Source organism: Periplaneta americana, chromosome 2 (assembly GCF_040183065.1).
Source record: "Periplaneta americana isolate PAMFEO1 chromosome 2, P.americana_PAMFEO1_priV1, whole genome shotgun sequence".
NCBI classification, from domain to species: Eukaryota; Metazoa; Arthropoda; class Insecta; order Blattodea; family Blattidae; genus Periplaneta; species Periplaneta americana.
In genome coordinates, this window is record NC_091118.1 from 48,742,762 (window position 1) to 48,759,539 (window position 16,778).

Here is a 16,778-nt window from a genome sequence, read left to right on the forward strand (position 1 = left end):
TTATATCTGAGAATTTACGACATCGCGACAAATTATCCTTTAGAGATATTTGCATTCTTACAAAGAATTCGTCCTGGAGATAAACCTACTGTCTCGCTATATTCTTGCAGAGATAGACTATCTGTGGTCTCACTAGATGTCTGTTCGGAACAAAATCTCCTGAGGCAGTATCTGCAAAACGTCTAGAGTTGGCATCCTGCAGCAACGTTTGTGATTCTATAGACATTTTTCGCCTTGCAGATGTACTAATCTGTAGTGATCGATAATTTGCTGGTGTAAATGTGGATTCTTTAGTTATTGCTTTTATGAATAGATGGTGAAGATAATAGTCACTGTTGCCAATTGTAGATAAATATTCCCGCATTAAGGAATTCAATTTTTCATTCCCCTTAGCTGATTGTAAAACAACACTGGGTTTAGCTGGAAACCGCTGATATTGTGAATTGTGATAATAATTTATGCTTTACATAATCATTTTCTCTGACACTTTTTTTAACTGTCCCAATAATGGTGCCACTTATTGAGAACTAGGGTAACTATTTTAAAGTTTGTCAATTTTTTTTATATCTTTGGTTCTGGCTTATCCCGTGGTTGGAAAGTTCGCTTACACGATTATAAAATCGTAGGTCGGATATCTTTGAACGTAAGTGTACCTGCCGTCTCACACAGACGTCTTACCCATACGCCTGTCGTCTCATAAAGACGTCTTGTGTCAAAGACACACCTGCTACCTACTAAATATGTCTTGCAGACACATTTGTCATCTTACAAAGACGACTTGCAGAGACATCTGCGGTCTTGCGAAACGTTGTCTTGTAGAGACTTTCGGTCTCTCAAGAGAATATCCTGCAATGGCACTTACGGTGTAACGATACGGTGTTTCACAGATAAATATGCAGTCTCATGAAGATTTTCTCCAGTGACGCATGAGATTTCATAAGACATATTGCAGAAACATTGGTTGTCTTAGACCGGCAGCATAATGCATCGGACATTCTGCCTCGGACAGGATAGTTTTGTCTCGGACCGTTCGATGCGACGGTGATTACACGCACTGTTATAAAGCTGCAGCATACTGCATTGAACATTCGTTCTGGGACAGATATTCGACGCAGTATGCTGCAGCCTCATAACAGTGTGTGTAATCACCGTCACATCGAACGGTCCGAGACAAAACTGTCCTGTCCGAGACAGAATGTCCGATGCAGTATGTTGCCGGTCTTATGAAACGTTGTCTTGCAAACACATCTGCGGTCTCACTAGAGAGTCTTTCAAAGATCTCCGCTATCTCACGAGTCTTGCAAATACGCTCTAATGAAACGGTGTTTTACAATAATTAAATCTGCAATCTCAAGAAGACGTCCTCCAATGATACTCGAGGTCTCACGAAACTAGAATCCCTCGATAATGTAAGAGTTGAGACAATGATCACACTCCTCCTGATTGGTTGGATCCAACCATGATCTCCATCATACAATTAATAAATCTAGGTACACATATTATGTACGCTACTCAAGCAAAAATGAATTAGGTCGATGAAATAATAAATTCCTAATTATGTGTAATGTCTAGACTCTAGAGCCCCTTTATAATGAGAGTTGAGACGTTTTATGGATTCTGATCCCATCATCAATAATATGTACTGGTATGTTAGCACTGAAAATGGAAAAACAAATCTCCTATGAGAAGTAAAATCATAGACCTGTATATTGTAGAGAGATATTAAACAAATTTTACACATAATTTTATAATATGTTACATTATTTTATAATATAATTTATTACATATAATATATAAAAACAATTTTTACATCTATTTTATCACTGAGGAATAAGGAAAAACCTTTTAACTTGTATTTACTAGAAGCAAAACCGTTGTAAGTGCTTGCTGGATTATGCTACAAGGTAGATGATGTTTGGATTAGCGTCGTGCATTATAGGCGCTATGTTCGGTTCAAGTTTGTCGAGTATGACGAAGTTCGATATTCGCCAATGTTCGCTCTGCACAAGGAGAACTGTCGTGTTTGTTCCACTTTGTTATAAAAATATTCGAGGTCCTCCACTCCCACCCATTCATGTTTTAACCGCTTAAGAATTTTAGTACAGGATGTAATTATTTGACTTATTTGAACTGTTGTATCAGTGAAACGAGGTGAGTCAGGGAAGTTATGGTTTTACAGTGCAGTGAACAGTTCCGATCAGTGATAATTTATAGCGTCAATGAAATGTGTTCTATAGTGTCAGTGAAATGTGTTACAGAGTGTCAGTGAAATGTGTGCTAAAGTGTCAGTGAAATGCGTCATAGTGCCACTACAGGGAATGAGATGAGAGTAAAGTGAAAGACTATTGAAACTTATGTAGGGCCTATACATAATTATGTAGGTTGTGTTGTAAAATTAGGTATTTTATTTTATGTTTTATTATTATTGTGTTAAATTGTATTGTGTATTCTTATTGTATTGTGTATAAAATTGTATATGTGTTGTAAATTGTATTGTGTATTGTAGATATTATTGTGTATTGCTTATCATTTTATTGTGTATTGTTAATATTGTATATACCACTGCCACCGGGTGCTTGCCCACTTGCAGTGTAAATAAATACATACATACCTCTGGATCTTGCGATTAGTTTTTAATATGAAATAAGACCATATTTGCCATGTCTTGGTTGCCTCTCTCATGTTTGAACATTGCAGGACACTAGTTTGGATTCTGTGTCCCAACTCTTACATTCAAATATTATCGAGGGACTCTAACGAAACGAGTCTTGCAGAGATATCTACAGTCTCAAGATATGAGTCTTGCACTGGCTTCTGTGGTCCTACTAGACAGCAAGACATTAGTCTGCGGTCTCGCGCGATGTTGTCTTGCAGAGACATCTGAAGGCTTTTATGTTTTGCGGAGGTATCTGCAGTTTCACGAGACATTGTCATGCAGAAACACCTGTGATTTATCGAGACTTTGTCGTGCAGACACACCTGTGGTCTATCCAGGTGTTACTCTGCAGAGATGTCAATGTCAAAGGGGGAAATGGGAGGAGAAACATTTTAAAGGTATGTGAGAACGTGTCCTTGCAATGGAATTTGAGATTGATGGAAACTAAATGTGTGAGCTCCAAGCCTGACGGCCACTTTTCTCACTCCGAGTTTCTCCGTTCCATTGAAGGAATTTTAGAAAATTTTGAAGATCTGCAGAGATCTATGGTTTCGTAAGATATTCTTATAGTCAGATGGTGGGAAAATAAATTGCTGTGTATAATTTTGCCTATATCTACAATACGAAACATCTGCTTTAATTTCATTTCGAAGGAAGCTATTGCTAAGATTTTTATTGCTCTTAATATCTGCATCGCTTTCTGGGATTGAATTTTGTATTAATTACAGTTTAGATAATTTCACACAATTATTTTGTGAATTAAGTAATTTTCATATTTAATTTAATCGTAATAAAAAATCAGCGATCAGCGTTCTGATAATCACCATATACAGTAGTAGGGTGACCAGATTCACATCGATAAAAATGAGGACTCAAATCTTTAACAAGGAGGACACTGTTCGAAAAAAGAGGACAGAAAATATGTAGCCTACTTTGATTTAGCCTTAGGCTTATATTATACTTAAAATTACGCCAATATACACTACAGATTTAGGCTTATATAATACTTAAAAATATGTTAATACTATTTTATTACAAAATAATTATGTTAAAACTTAATAATAACGATTTTACAGTTAGCTACATATGAAAGCCAAGGGAACTATAATTATTAAAGAGGACAGAAAATATCTATTTAGATTTAGGCTTAGGCCTATATTGTATTTAAAATTATGTCAATATATATTTTATTATAGCATACTTATGATGAAACTTAATAATATAAAAGTCCACACCTGTTGAGTAACGGTTAGCGCTCGGGCGCGAAACCAGGTGGCCCGGTTTCGAATCCCGGTCGGGGCAAGTTACCTGGTTGAAGTTTTTCCGGGGTTTTCCCTCAACCCAATTTGAGAAAATGTTGGGTAACTTTCGGTGCTGGACTCCGGATTCATTTCACCGGCATTATCATCTTCATCTCATTCAGACGCTAAATAAAACCTAAGATGTTGATACAGCATCGTAAAATAACCCACTTAAAAATAAAAAAAAAATAATATAAAATTATTTTATAATTAACTACATATGAAAGCCAAGGAAACTATAATTATTATCAAAAGGAAGAGCAAAGAGAGTTATGAACGTTAGCAAAGAATAGGCCTATATTCCGTCGATCCTGCTGCTACCTACTGGCAAATTACTTGAAAAAGGTGTCAAATCAGATATATAGTTTCAAAATATTAGACATAGGGGAGAGTTGGGTAGTATCGGACAGTGAGTTTCTTTCATCTACCACTAGATGATAGTACCTGAATGACATGGTTACGTTTCTGTGACGTCACATACGGAAACGTAAACATGTTATTCAGGTTCTACCATCTGGTGGTAGATGAAAGAAACGCACTGTCTAATATTACCCGATGTCCGATACTACCCAACTCTCCCCTACAAGTTACGAAAGGAGGACAAAAGCCTAAAAAGGAGGACATGTCCGGATAAAAGAGGACGTCTGTTCACCCTATACAGTAGTGCATACAATTACATACGTGATAAAGGAGGGATTATTAAACCTTGAAAATTATGGTTTGTTTGTAACGGTGAAAGTGGCTTTGAGAAATAAAAATGGATAATGGAAGAATATAGGGATTGATCCGTCTTGTCTTTACTCACCCCAGACGCCCACGAGGGTTGGAATCTGCATCCCGAAGCTGAAGAGCCAGCAGAACGCAATCATGGCGGCGATCCAGAGCTTCTTGTAGATCTTGTTGTACACATTGTGGTGCGTGATCATAATGTACCTACGAGCAAAGAAGCACATTACTAATAAATTCTGAGCTTCGAAACGTTCAGTAATTCCACAGAGACATTCTTACAATTTTATTGTACATATACGGATCCAAGCCACATTTCCTAACTTGTCCACATCTGTGGAGTAACGGTCAGCGCGTCTGGCTGCGAAACCAGGTGGCCCGGGTTCGAATCCTGGTCGGGGCAAGTTACCTGGTTGAGGTTTCTTCCAGGGTTTTCCCTCAACCCAATACGAGCAAATGCTGGGTAACTTTCGGTGCTGGACCCCGGACTCATTTCACCGGCATTATCACCTTCATATCATTCAGACGCTAAATAACCTAGATGTTGATACAGCGTCGTAAAATAACCCAATAAAATAAAAAAAAATTTCCTAACTTTCCATAAAAGTGAAAATTTGTAAATAATGTTTTACTTAGTAAAATGGCTCTTGTGAAGTCAGTTTTAGGAAATAACTTGAAGTGAAATGGATCTAAGTGCCATATTTGTACCAAACACAATAACACAAATAGAGATCAAAGTCCTAATTTATTAGGTGTTCACAGATGGCGAGACGTATATGTGACAACAACTTCGACGTAACTTATAACCCTTTTTATAGAAAATTTAAAAATGACACTTACATCCTTGTTTACTTCCAAGTCTTCATTAATTCACTGATACTAGAATTTTTGTAGCTTTCGGATTTCTTCACACTGCCATGATTCTTCATTTTGCCTGCTAGTGGATACGTTTTCCGGTACTACAGTGGGTGGACAGAGAATTAAGAATTAAAAAAAATATTCTATCAAACCTCAAAGCTCTCTGGTGGCAAATAACTAATTTACTATCATAATCATGTCAAAAGGAATGTTTCACATTCATTTTCTGACTCTCTGTGTTCTGGTGATCAGCATGTTTGGATGTCTTGGGTTCGATTCCCGGGCTCGGTTCTTGGGGAATTTTCCTTGAAGAAAACTTCCCGGATGTCTAGATAAAGTCTGGAAATGTGTATGATTGCGAATGTTCCGGGTTATTAACTGACCTGTCTTCAAATAAAATCCAATAGGCCTATATCAGACTGTCATGGGCACAAACCTTGACATATGTTTCAACTTCACATTGTTGGCAATTAATGCCATCTGTGAGGTTAAACAGAAAGTCCTAAGAGATGGTAGAGAGGTAAAAATCAATAAATTGTTATATTCATTTGCACATAAATAGATGCACTAGATATGTAGGGGAGACTCGGCTAATTCCGCAATATTAAGAAGTAAATCTATCATATTTTTATCAAAATGTTTATTGAAAAATATTATCAAGGTAGGTAGACATGGACGAAACCTTTCATTACCAAATGAGATAAAAAAGACCTATTAAAATGCAAATATATTTAGTTGTACATACATTACAGTTGAAAAAGAACAACTCGGGTAATTCCGCAACAGTGCGGATAAATCCGCGATAGGAATTGGCTAATTCCGCAGTAGTAAATAATTATGAAATACATTATGAAAGTAACATAAGAGGAACAATTTACATGTAACAATGCTCACTTTCTTCACAGCTGTGTAGCAGAACACAAAAAACAACCAACTTTCGATGTTTCACTGTATTGCCGACAGAGGTATCGACCAATATCCTTGATTTTTTTCTATAGCACTGCAGAGGACATGCCTCCTGTTGACAGCCTCTCAAACTTACGTTCGCTATTGTAAAGGCGCAGTAAAATCATATATGCACTACTGTGGAATTACCCGTACTGCGGAATTAGCCGAGTTTCCCCTACAATTTATAAAATAATGTCATAATAACAAATTCCTAATTCGATGTCCACCGACTGTATACACTCACTGATAGATGGAGACCTGTGGCGGAAAATGGTATTAGAAATTATGATACAGAGTTAATTATTTTGATTGGTAAAGAGATGGGTAGTGGCGTTCTGAGATTCGCCTGAAGACTTGGAAAATTACGAAATGCCCAATTCAGGTTACTTGTTGCTGGAATCAAATCTCGAACTTCTCAAATACAAGGGAAGAAGAATAACGCATAAAATACTTTGTGATTATTGTAACAATAATAATAGATATTTCTTTAATTGTTACAAGAGAAATTAATGAAATATACACTCTACACAAGTGGAATTTCAGTACCGGTAATCCCTTCCTTTGAAGGAAGAGCTACACTAAATTTCATGAGAAGATCCCTGCGAGGGGAGTACAGTCCTTGCGGGGTAAGAGGAGAGGGTAAATTAGTAACTGAGCGTCTTTGAAGGAGCAGATGGATGGGTGGTGTCATTGGCCGACTGGTACAAACAAGGCTCAGTCAATAGTTTTTATTAGTATTTTGTTAATTAGTAGGCTGGTGGACGAAGTATTAGGTCCTCCAGTGTTTTTATTATATTTTTGTTTCTTTATTATGATTAACTTTTTTATTTTTTCATTAGGAAGACAAAATGAATCTTTCGAAATATAATTTTATACTGTTCTTTTTGCGGGGTCAAACCAAATACAATCCCACGGGACGTGGGAAATAATTTATTCCACACAAACAAAAAAAAAATAACTTCGTCACAGTTGTCCGTAACAATTTTATGTTAAGATAAAAACAATTCGCCGTCCATGGGGACCGAACCCATGATGTTCTGCACTTCGGAACGCTCAGAAAACGCAGTATTACATGGACAGGAAACGTAGTAGTGTGTGCAGATCTCGATTATATCTCTGCCGGTCAGTGGCCGTTAAATTTCAAATGGCTTATCTTATAACGTGGGCGTCAGCGTATTGAAAAGCATTACAACTTTTCTCCCATCCCCTCACTTCCCTTTCGCAAGTGTGACGTAGCACAGAGGCAGAGATAAAATCCGAGATCTGTATCTTGCGCTGTAAGGATCATCAAGAGTAGCTCGAAATTTTATTTCCGTATTTGTAAAACTCCGTCATCGTCGAGATTTAAGTAGCCGTAAGTCAACGCATTGTCAATTGAGCTGCCAAGGAGGCTACATCCCAGTGAAAGACAGGAAGTGTATCGTCTTCGACCCACTTTGGACTCTGGAACCTCGGGTTTATACTTACGTGCGAACATGGCACATCACAGAGGACGATTTAGCTACAAACTGCAGTAGAAATAAAATAATTTAACAATTTTGCACGCCGATATACACTCTTCCCCTCTGAGCTGTCACTACGACTACCGACAGTGACGTTATAAAATGCTGAAGGTGTGTACACAGACGCCGACCCGGTTGCCCTCCCGCGGGAAATCATGGAACCAGACTCCGATGTGACACTCATTTTTCATCTCACGACTCGGAATAAACATGGCAATTGTTTCCTCTCCCCCTCATTTGTCACTCTGCACTCTCATTTGTTTACTCTCTTGTGCTAATTGCATCACTGAAACTTTGCACTACGCCATGCAGCTTTACGCTCCGTCCATTTCATTCCCTGGAGACGGTTCTCTTGTTTCCTTTTGAAGTTTGCGTAAATGATGTAGCTTTGTTTATTTCTGTCTGAAATTACAAATTGGAGCTTTTAAGGGAGGATTTACTAATCCATTCGAAATGTGGAGTAAATTGATTAATTACAGTAAAGAGTAGCATTTTAAATATAAAATGGAGTGTAACTAATGCTCATTTTAATGCCGACTCTCTCGTTGAAATTTATATCTTTCCTACAACTTTAGTTTTATAAACCGCGCTTTAAATTTCACTAACAATTTTATTTAAATATTTAGAGATTACATTGCCTTGACGTTAGGTGTTAAAGCAATGGAAGAACAATTATTTTAAGATACTTATATCCCCATACTATATGGTATTAATAATAATAATAATAATAATAATAATAATAATAATAATAATAATAATGACGTACCGGCGATTCGGCAGTTATCAGACTGTACTAGAGAAAATGATGGTAGACACGGTAGTTTCCTGTTGATTTTCATATCTAACGATGATGACAATTAGGGGTAATGATTGTATGCCGTTAAATTGCTCTTCATGCGCCTCTGACCTCAGGTACCAGTACGTAATTACGTTGAGATGGGGAATTTCAGTGTGTTTCGTTCAGCAGTGAACTTTGGTTGATCGGTTACATTACGACCGAAGGCAACATTGAACGTCTTGTAAAAGAAGAATAATAGCAAGATGTCGAGGACGAAATTTGTGACGATTTCAAATGAGGAAATTTGTAATAATGACACAGATTTTGAGATAAATAATACATACTTACTTACTTATTGGCATTTAAAGAACCCGGAGGTTCATTGCCACCCTCACATAAGCCCGCCACTGATCCCTATACTGAGCAAGATTAATCCAGTCTATACCATCATATCCCACCTAATTATGTCAGGTGAAGAATACAATGCGTGCAGCTCTGCGTTGTGTAACTTTCTCCATTCTCCTGTAACTTCATCCCTCTTAGCCCCAAATATTTTCCTAAGAACCTTATTCTCAAACACCCTTAATCTCTGTTCCTCTCTCAAAGTGAGAGTCCAAGTTTCACAACCATATAGAACAACCGGTAATATAACTGTTTTATAAATTCTAACTTTCAGATTTTTTGACAGCAGACTAGATGACAAAAGCTTCTCAACCGAATAATAACACGCATTTCCCATATTTATTCTGCGTTTAATTTCCTCCAGAGTGTCATTTATATTTCTTACTGATGCTCCAAGATATTTGAATTTTTCCACCTCTTCGAAGGATAAATCTCCAATTTTTATATTTCCATTTCCTACAATATTCAGGTCACGAGACATAATCATATACTTAGTCTTTTCGGGATTTTCTTCCAATCCTATCGCATTACTTGCTTCAAGTAGAATTTCCGTGTTTTCCCTAATCGTTTGTGGATTTTCTCCTAACATATTCACGTCATCCGCAAAGACAAGAAGCTGATGTAACCCATTCAATTCCAAACCCTCTGTGTTATCCTGAACTTTCCTAATGGCATATTCTAGAGCAAAGTTAAAAAGTAGAGGTGACAATGCATCTCCCTGCTTGAGCCCGCAGTGAATTGGAAAAGCATCAGATAGAAACTTGCCTATACGGACTCTCCTGTAAGTTTCACTAGGACATATTTTAATTAATCGAACTAGTTTCTTGGGAATACCAAATTCAATAAGAATATCATATAAAACTTCTCTCTTAACTCAGTCATACGCATTTTTGAAATCTATGAATAACTGATGCACTGTACCCTTATACTCCCATTTTTTCTCCATTATCTGTCGAATACAAAAAATCTGATCAATAGTCGATCCATTATGCCTAAAATCACACTGATGATCCCCAATAATTTCATCTACATAAAGAGTTAATCTTCTCAAAAGAATATTCGACATAATTTTATACGATGTCAACAAAAGTGATATTCCTCGAAAGTTACTACAGTTAGTCTTGTCCCCCTTCTTAAAACAGGTACTATTATGGACTCCTTCCATTGTTCTGGTACAATTTCCTTTTCTCAAATTGCAAGTACAAGTTTATAAATTTCGCTAGATAATGCGCTTCCACCCTCTTGTATTAATTCTTCTGGAATTTGATCAATACCTGGAGACTTGTACTTTTTCAGATTTTCTATTGCAATTTCGACTTCAGAAAGTGTGGGTTCCGGTATAAATGGCTCAGCAGTTTGTATTTGAATTTCGTCCCGATCATTTCTATTTGGCCTATGTATATTTAGTAGTTGCCCAAAATAGTTTTTCCATCGTTCAAGATTGAATGAGAGTCTGCAAGCAAGTCACCATTCTCATCCTTAATCACGTTTACCCTTGCCTGATATCTGTTTTTAAATTCCTTTATACCCTTATATAAATCTCGAATGTTTTTATTCTTACTATTCGTTTCTACCTCATTCAGTTTTTCCTTCAAGTAATCTCTCTTTTTATTCCTAAGTGTACGACTTGCTTCCCGTCTTTCATTGAAATAATTATCTCTATTCTCCACAATTGGATCCTGTAAGAATTTCAAATGTTGCCTATTTTCTTCTATCTACTACAATGGAACAATCTTCATCAAACCACGGTTTCTTTTTCTTAGTTTCATGATAGCCTATGCTCTGCTTAGCTGCAATTTTGATATTATCTCGGATATTGTCCCACACGCTATTAACGTCTAACTCTTTCTTAGCTTCGTCGGAAGTTGCTAAAGCAGCAAACCTATTTGAATTTTCAACCTGATAACGTTGCTTAGTTTCGTCGTCCTTTAATTTCAGAATATTGAATCTACTAATATTAGCTTGTTGCTCTACTCGCTTAGCTACTGATAGCCTTTCCCTTTATTCTCCAATTACCAAATAATGGTCAGAATTACAGTCTGCTCCCCTGAAAGTTCGAATGTTTATTATACTAGTATGTCTCCGTTTATCTATCAAGATGTGATCTATTTGGTTGTGTGTCATTCCATCTGGAGAAGTCCAAGTATATTTATGTATATCTTTATGGGGAAATGTTGTACTCTTGACAATTAAATTTTTTGATGTGGCAAAGTTGACTAACCTAACTCCATTGTCATTACTACTTATGTGTAGGCTCTCTTTTCCAATTGTTGGTTTAAAAATATCCTCCCGTCCTACTTTAGCATTGAAATCCTGCAATAAAACTTTCATGTGATATCTAGGCAAATGATCAAAAGTGCGTTCCAATTCCTCATAGAAGCTATCCTTTATATGGTCGTCTTTCTCTTCTGTAGGGGCGTGAGCATTTATAACTACGATATCGCACCATCTACCCTTAAGTACTAAATACGATAACCTCGATAACCTCTCACTGATAAATTCGACCTTTTTTACTGCTGATTTTATTCTTTTATGTACAAAGAATCCTGTTCCTAATTGGTGATTATCGTTTCCTTCCCCATAATACGACAAGTAATCGCCTACTTGTGATATGCCATTCCCATCTAACCTAACCTCTTGTACTCCCACGAAGTCTATTCTATATCTAGCTAGTTCTTTTGCTACTAATGTTACCCCTCCTGTTCTATAAAGACTAGTTACTAGTGCCAAATCTCAAAACCTTATTCCTTTGCTGTGATCGTGCCAGAGAATCAGTCCCATTCCGAGGCTTATTTGAAGGATTCTTAACAAGCTGTTTTTTACGGTGATGGGTTGTTAGTCCTTCGCCCAACCCCCAAGCTGGAGGACCACCCCTTATCGGCTGTCCACGACTGCTTATTCAATATATTCGCAGCTACCCTCCATATCTGGAGGCCGTCTCCTCTATCCGCAAATAATACATGTGTAAAATAATTCAAATATGCCCCCATTGTTTCTGCAGAAGTGGAACGAAGTTTTTCTAGATATGAGGCTATGTTTTCTACCATCAGGCAATCATTTTCCTTTGAAAATTTAAAAATGTGGTTTGTTATTCACTGCAACAATATATGAAATGAAAAATTATGTGAAACAAAAACTTAATACACTGTCATATTAACATAGTGAAATAATAAGACTGATACTTGTCAATGTTATATTAGGTGTATTTTCTACAGAAATAAAATAGCATGTAATCGATGATATTGTGACGAACCGAATAGTTGGAACACGAAATAGAAAACAAATGTAGCAAAAAAGATGAAAAAAATACTGGATAAACATTAAGAATATTTAACTCTACGTAAAATTTCTGACAATTTCAAATGAGGAAATTTATAATAATGATACAGATTCTGAGATAGATAATGATTGTATAAAATATTTCAAATATTCTCCCATTGTTTCTGCAGAAGTGGAACGAAGTCTGTTTTTTCTAGCAACAGGCAATCGTTCTCCTTTGAAAATTTAAAAATGTAGTTTGTTATTAACTGCAACAATACATGAAATGAAAAAACAATGTAAAACAAAAACGTAATACACCATCACATTAACATAGTGATATAAAAAGGCTGATACTTGTCAATGTCATATTAGGTGTATTTTCTGCAGACAGAAAATAAAAGTCTTTAAATTTTTCTTTAGCAGATAGTTGTGTTTCGAAGTCAAAGGAGCGTCTTTCAACCACCCAAATGCTGAGGACTAACTTACCGTGGTGATAAGCATGAGTTCAAACGAACGAAAGACACTGCGTTAACTCACCCCAACTCTGAGACGTGCTCAAAGTTAAATGCGCACGAAGCGCACTGGTGTATAACGGCATATATTTCTCAGATCTAGTGATAATGCCATCGAAATGAGCCCGAGGACCAGACGCCAAAAGTTATGCCCTATTTATTCAGAGGGTTGAGGAAAAACCCCGGAAAACCTCAACAAAGTAATTTGTATAATTTCAAGGAAAAATTGTTCCGGGGCCGGGTATCGATCCCGGGACCTCTGGTTGAACGTACCAGCGCTCTGCCAACTGAGCTACCCGGGAACTCCACCCGACACCGTCTCAACTTTTCTCTTTATATCCGCACAACTCGCGTGGGCTGACGAAGCGCCAGAGACTCACATCGAGTGCACACAAACTCTGTGTGACTTGGAATTGTGGTTTTCTGTTAACGTGCACAGTGACGTATATATTATGCAAATCTAGTCTTTCAGGTTAAGCTCCCTGTAAAGCAGATTTGAATAATTTCAAGGGAAAAATTGTTCCGGGGCCGGGTATCGATCCCGGGACCTCTGGTTGAACGTACCAGCGCTCTACCAACTGAGCTACCCGGGAACTGCACCCGACACCGTCTCAACTTTTCCCTTTATATCCGCACAACTCGCGTGGGCTGACGAAGCGCCAGAGACTCACATCGAGTGCACACAAACTCTGTGTGACTTAGAATTGTGGTTTTCTGTTAACGTGCACAGTGACGTATATATTATACAAACCTAGTCTTTCAGGTAAGGCTCCCTGTAAAGCAGATTTGAATAATTGCAAGGAAATTTCCTTGAAATTATTCAAATCTCCGGAACAATTTTTCCTTGAAATTATTATTTTTCCTTGAAATTATTCAGATCTCCGGAACAATTTTTCCTTGAAATTATTCAAATCACCGGAACAATTTTTCCTTGAAATTATTCAAATCACCGGAACAATTTTTCCTTGAAATTATTCAAATCTACCCGGAACAATTTTTCCTTGAAATTATTATAATCTGCACCGGAACAATTTTTCCTTGAAATTATTCAGATCTCCGGAACAATTTTTCCTTGAAATTATTCAAATCACCGGAACAATTTTTCCTTGAAATTATTCAAATCACCGGAACAATTTTTCCTTGAAATTATTCAAATCTGCCCGGAACAATTTTTCCTTGAAATTATTCTAATCTGCACCGGAACAATTTTTCCTTGAAATTATTCAAATCTGCACCGGAACAATTTTTCCTTGAAATTATTCAAATCTGCACCGGAACAATTTTTCCTTGAAATTATTCAAATCTGCTTTACAGGGAGCCTTACCTGAAAGACTAGATTTGTGTACAGCAATTTGTCTCAACCAGGATTTCATCCATGCCCGCGAGTTTCGCTGACAGACACGCTTAACAATACCCACTCCTTTTAAAGGTCTTGAAAAATCGCTCAGTTTTAGACTTGAATTGGATCACAGGAAGCGGAGGCGAAAGAAATTCACAATCTCACTCACTAACGTCACCCATTATACTACTTCCTTTACAGCTTCTTGATTAATCGAACATCAATCAATCCACCCGCGACGTAGATCTGTACTCCTATCTCTACCAATTTCAGTTCGTGCAAATGATGGCCATATCAGGACAGAAGTTCCCCAGCAAAGATCATCTTTAAGTCCGCGACAACAGGACAGTGACATATTATCTGTCCTAAGGTTTCGATTTATGTTTACATCTGTAATAGTCGGGATTATCAGTAGAGACTGGTATGATAAGAAGAAAATGTTGCTAAATATCGAATTTATTTTGGTAACATATAAATTTTCATATGCTATTAGGAAAGTCCAGGATAATAGAGAGGGTTTGGAATTGAACGGGTTACATCAGCTGCTTGTCTATGCGGATGACGTGAATATGAATATGTTAGGAGAAAATCCACAAACGATTAGGGAAAACACGGGAATTTTACTTGAAGCAAGTAAAGAGATAGGTTTGGAAGTAAATCCCGAAAAGACAAAGTATATGATTATGTCTCGTGAACAGAATATTGTACGAAATGTAAATATAAAAATTGGAAATTTATCTTTTGAATAGGTGGAGAAGTTCAAATATCTGGGAGCAACAGTAACAAATATAAATGATACTCGGGAGGAAATTAAACACAGAATAAATATGGGAAATGCCTGTTATTATTCGGTTGAGAAATTCTTATCATCCAGTCTGCTGTCGAAAAATCTGAAAGTTAGAATTTATAAAACAGTTATATTACCGGTTGTTCTGTATGGTTGTAAAACTTGGACTCGCACTTTGAGAAAGGAACAGAGATTAAGGGTGTTTGAGAATAAGGTGCCTAGGAAAATATTTGGGGTTAAGAGGGATGAAGTTACAGGAGAATGGAGAAAGTTACACAACACAGAAATGCACGCATTGCATTCTTCACCTGACATAATTAGGAACATTAAATCCAGACGTTTGAGATGGGCAGGGCATGTAGCACGCATGGGCAAATCCAGAAATGCATATACAGTGTTAGTTGGGAGGCCGGAGGGAAAAAGACTTTAGGGTGGCCAAGGCGTAGATGGGAAGATAATATTAAAATGGATTTGAGAGGGGTGGGATATGATGATATGGAATGGATTAATCTCGCTCAGGATAGGGACCAATGGCGGGCTTGTGTGAGGGCGGCAATGAACCTCCGGGTTCCTTAAAAGCCAGTAAGTAATTAAGTAACATATAAAAAATATGAAATACTCCCTCCATTCAAAAATATGTTATAGTAACAAATAAAACAAGTTTGATTATTGCACATGCACACACGAAATGTTTCGCGGTGTGGTATTCTGTTCAGTAGTGAAGGGACTATCAGACAGTGCAGCTGTGAATGTTTGTAACCTTCTGTAGTGCATCAAACCATCAAACTGTAATATTCAAATAGTTAATTATGAACATAAATCAAATGGGCACCTGCTGTGGTGGTGTTGCGGAAAATGTAACACCAACACAATCAGTTTTGAATAGAACATCTAAGGCTCAACAGTCGTACAGTTTTTATGTTAATTGGTACTTCTCTCAAAACAATGTTTGTTTTTGCTTTTATTAATTTGACATCACACAGAATGAAATGTACGTAATTTTTATGTTTTTCTTACGTTAATTTATCAAACAAATAAGTATCTAGAAGATGTACTAAAGTTACATTATATTACTGAGAACTTTAACAAATGTACGGTATACCATATTTTGGAACAGAATTAATTAATCTTTCTATACCATATTTTGGAACAGAGGGAATAAATAATATATCAGTGCTAAAATCTGTGGTGTTTGGTCAAAACATATCTTCAAAAAAAAAAAAAAAAAAAACTATTTTGAGATACAAGCATTTTTAAGCATTTTTATTTCCACTTTTCCTATATGAATCATAATTCTAGTTTACATACAAATGTTTTGGTTTTCAAAAAAATTATTGCGCCTAAATTAGCCTATATAATATTATAAATTCTTCAAAGTTAAAATATGAGCTTGCTGTATTTGAATGTACAGCTCATGCATTTTGTCACGACACTCTCCCACTCTTTCTACAGAGCTGCGCACGAGCTCGGATGAGTCTACTTACGAATTATAGGGGAATGGGTTAGTTTTTGCCTTGAACTCGGTAGACACACGCCCGACCCTCCCTTCTACTCCTACCCCCTGTACAGAAACGTTCCCGTACTGCACATCGCGAGTGTCTTCACAAAATGCATGGGCTGTAATACGCAAGGAATATTTTGCTTAGGTCACTAATTTGCATAATTAAAATGACATTAACTTCGAAACTAGCAGTCCGATTGAGCTAAA

General features: G+C 36.9%; 1 protein-coding gene across 6 annotated transcripts in view; it reads right to left on the reverse strand.

Moving 5' to 3' along the window:
- The window catches only part of moody (G-protein coupled receptor moody), a 485,897-nt gene that overhangs the window by 119,370 nt on the left and 349,749 nt on the right, over positions 1-16,778 (reverse strand). For all 6 annotated transcript variants that reach the window (XM_069817640.1, XM_069817631.1, XM_069817660.1 and 3 more), the window contains one exon: positions 4,763-4,890. In XM_069817640.1, coding sequence (XP_069673741.1) covers positions 4,763-4,890 — 128 coding nt within the window. The remainder of the gene's footprint in view (positions 1-4,762; positions 4,891-16,778) is intronic.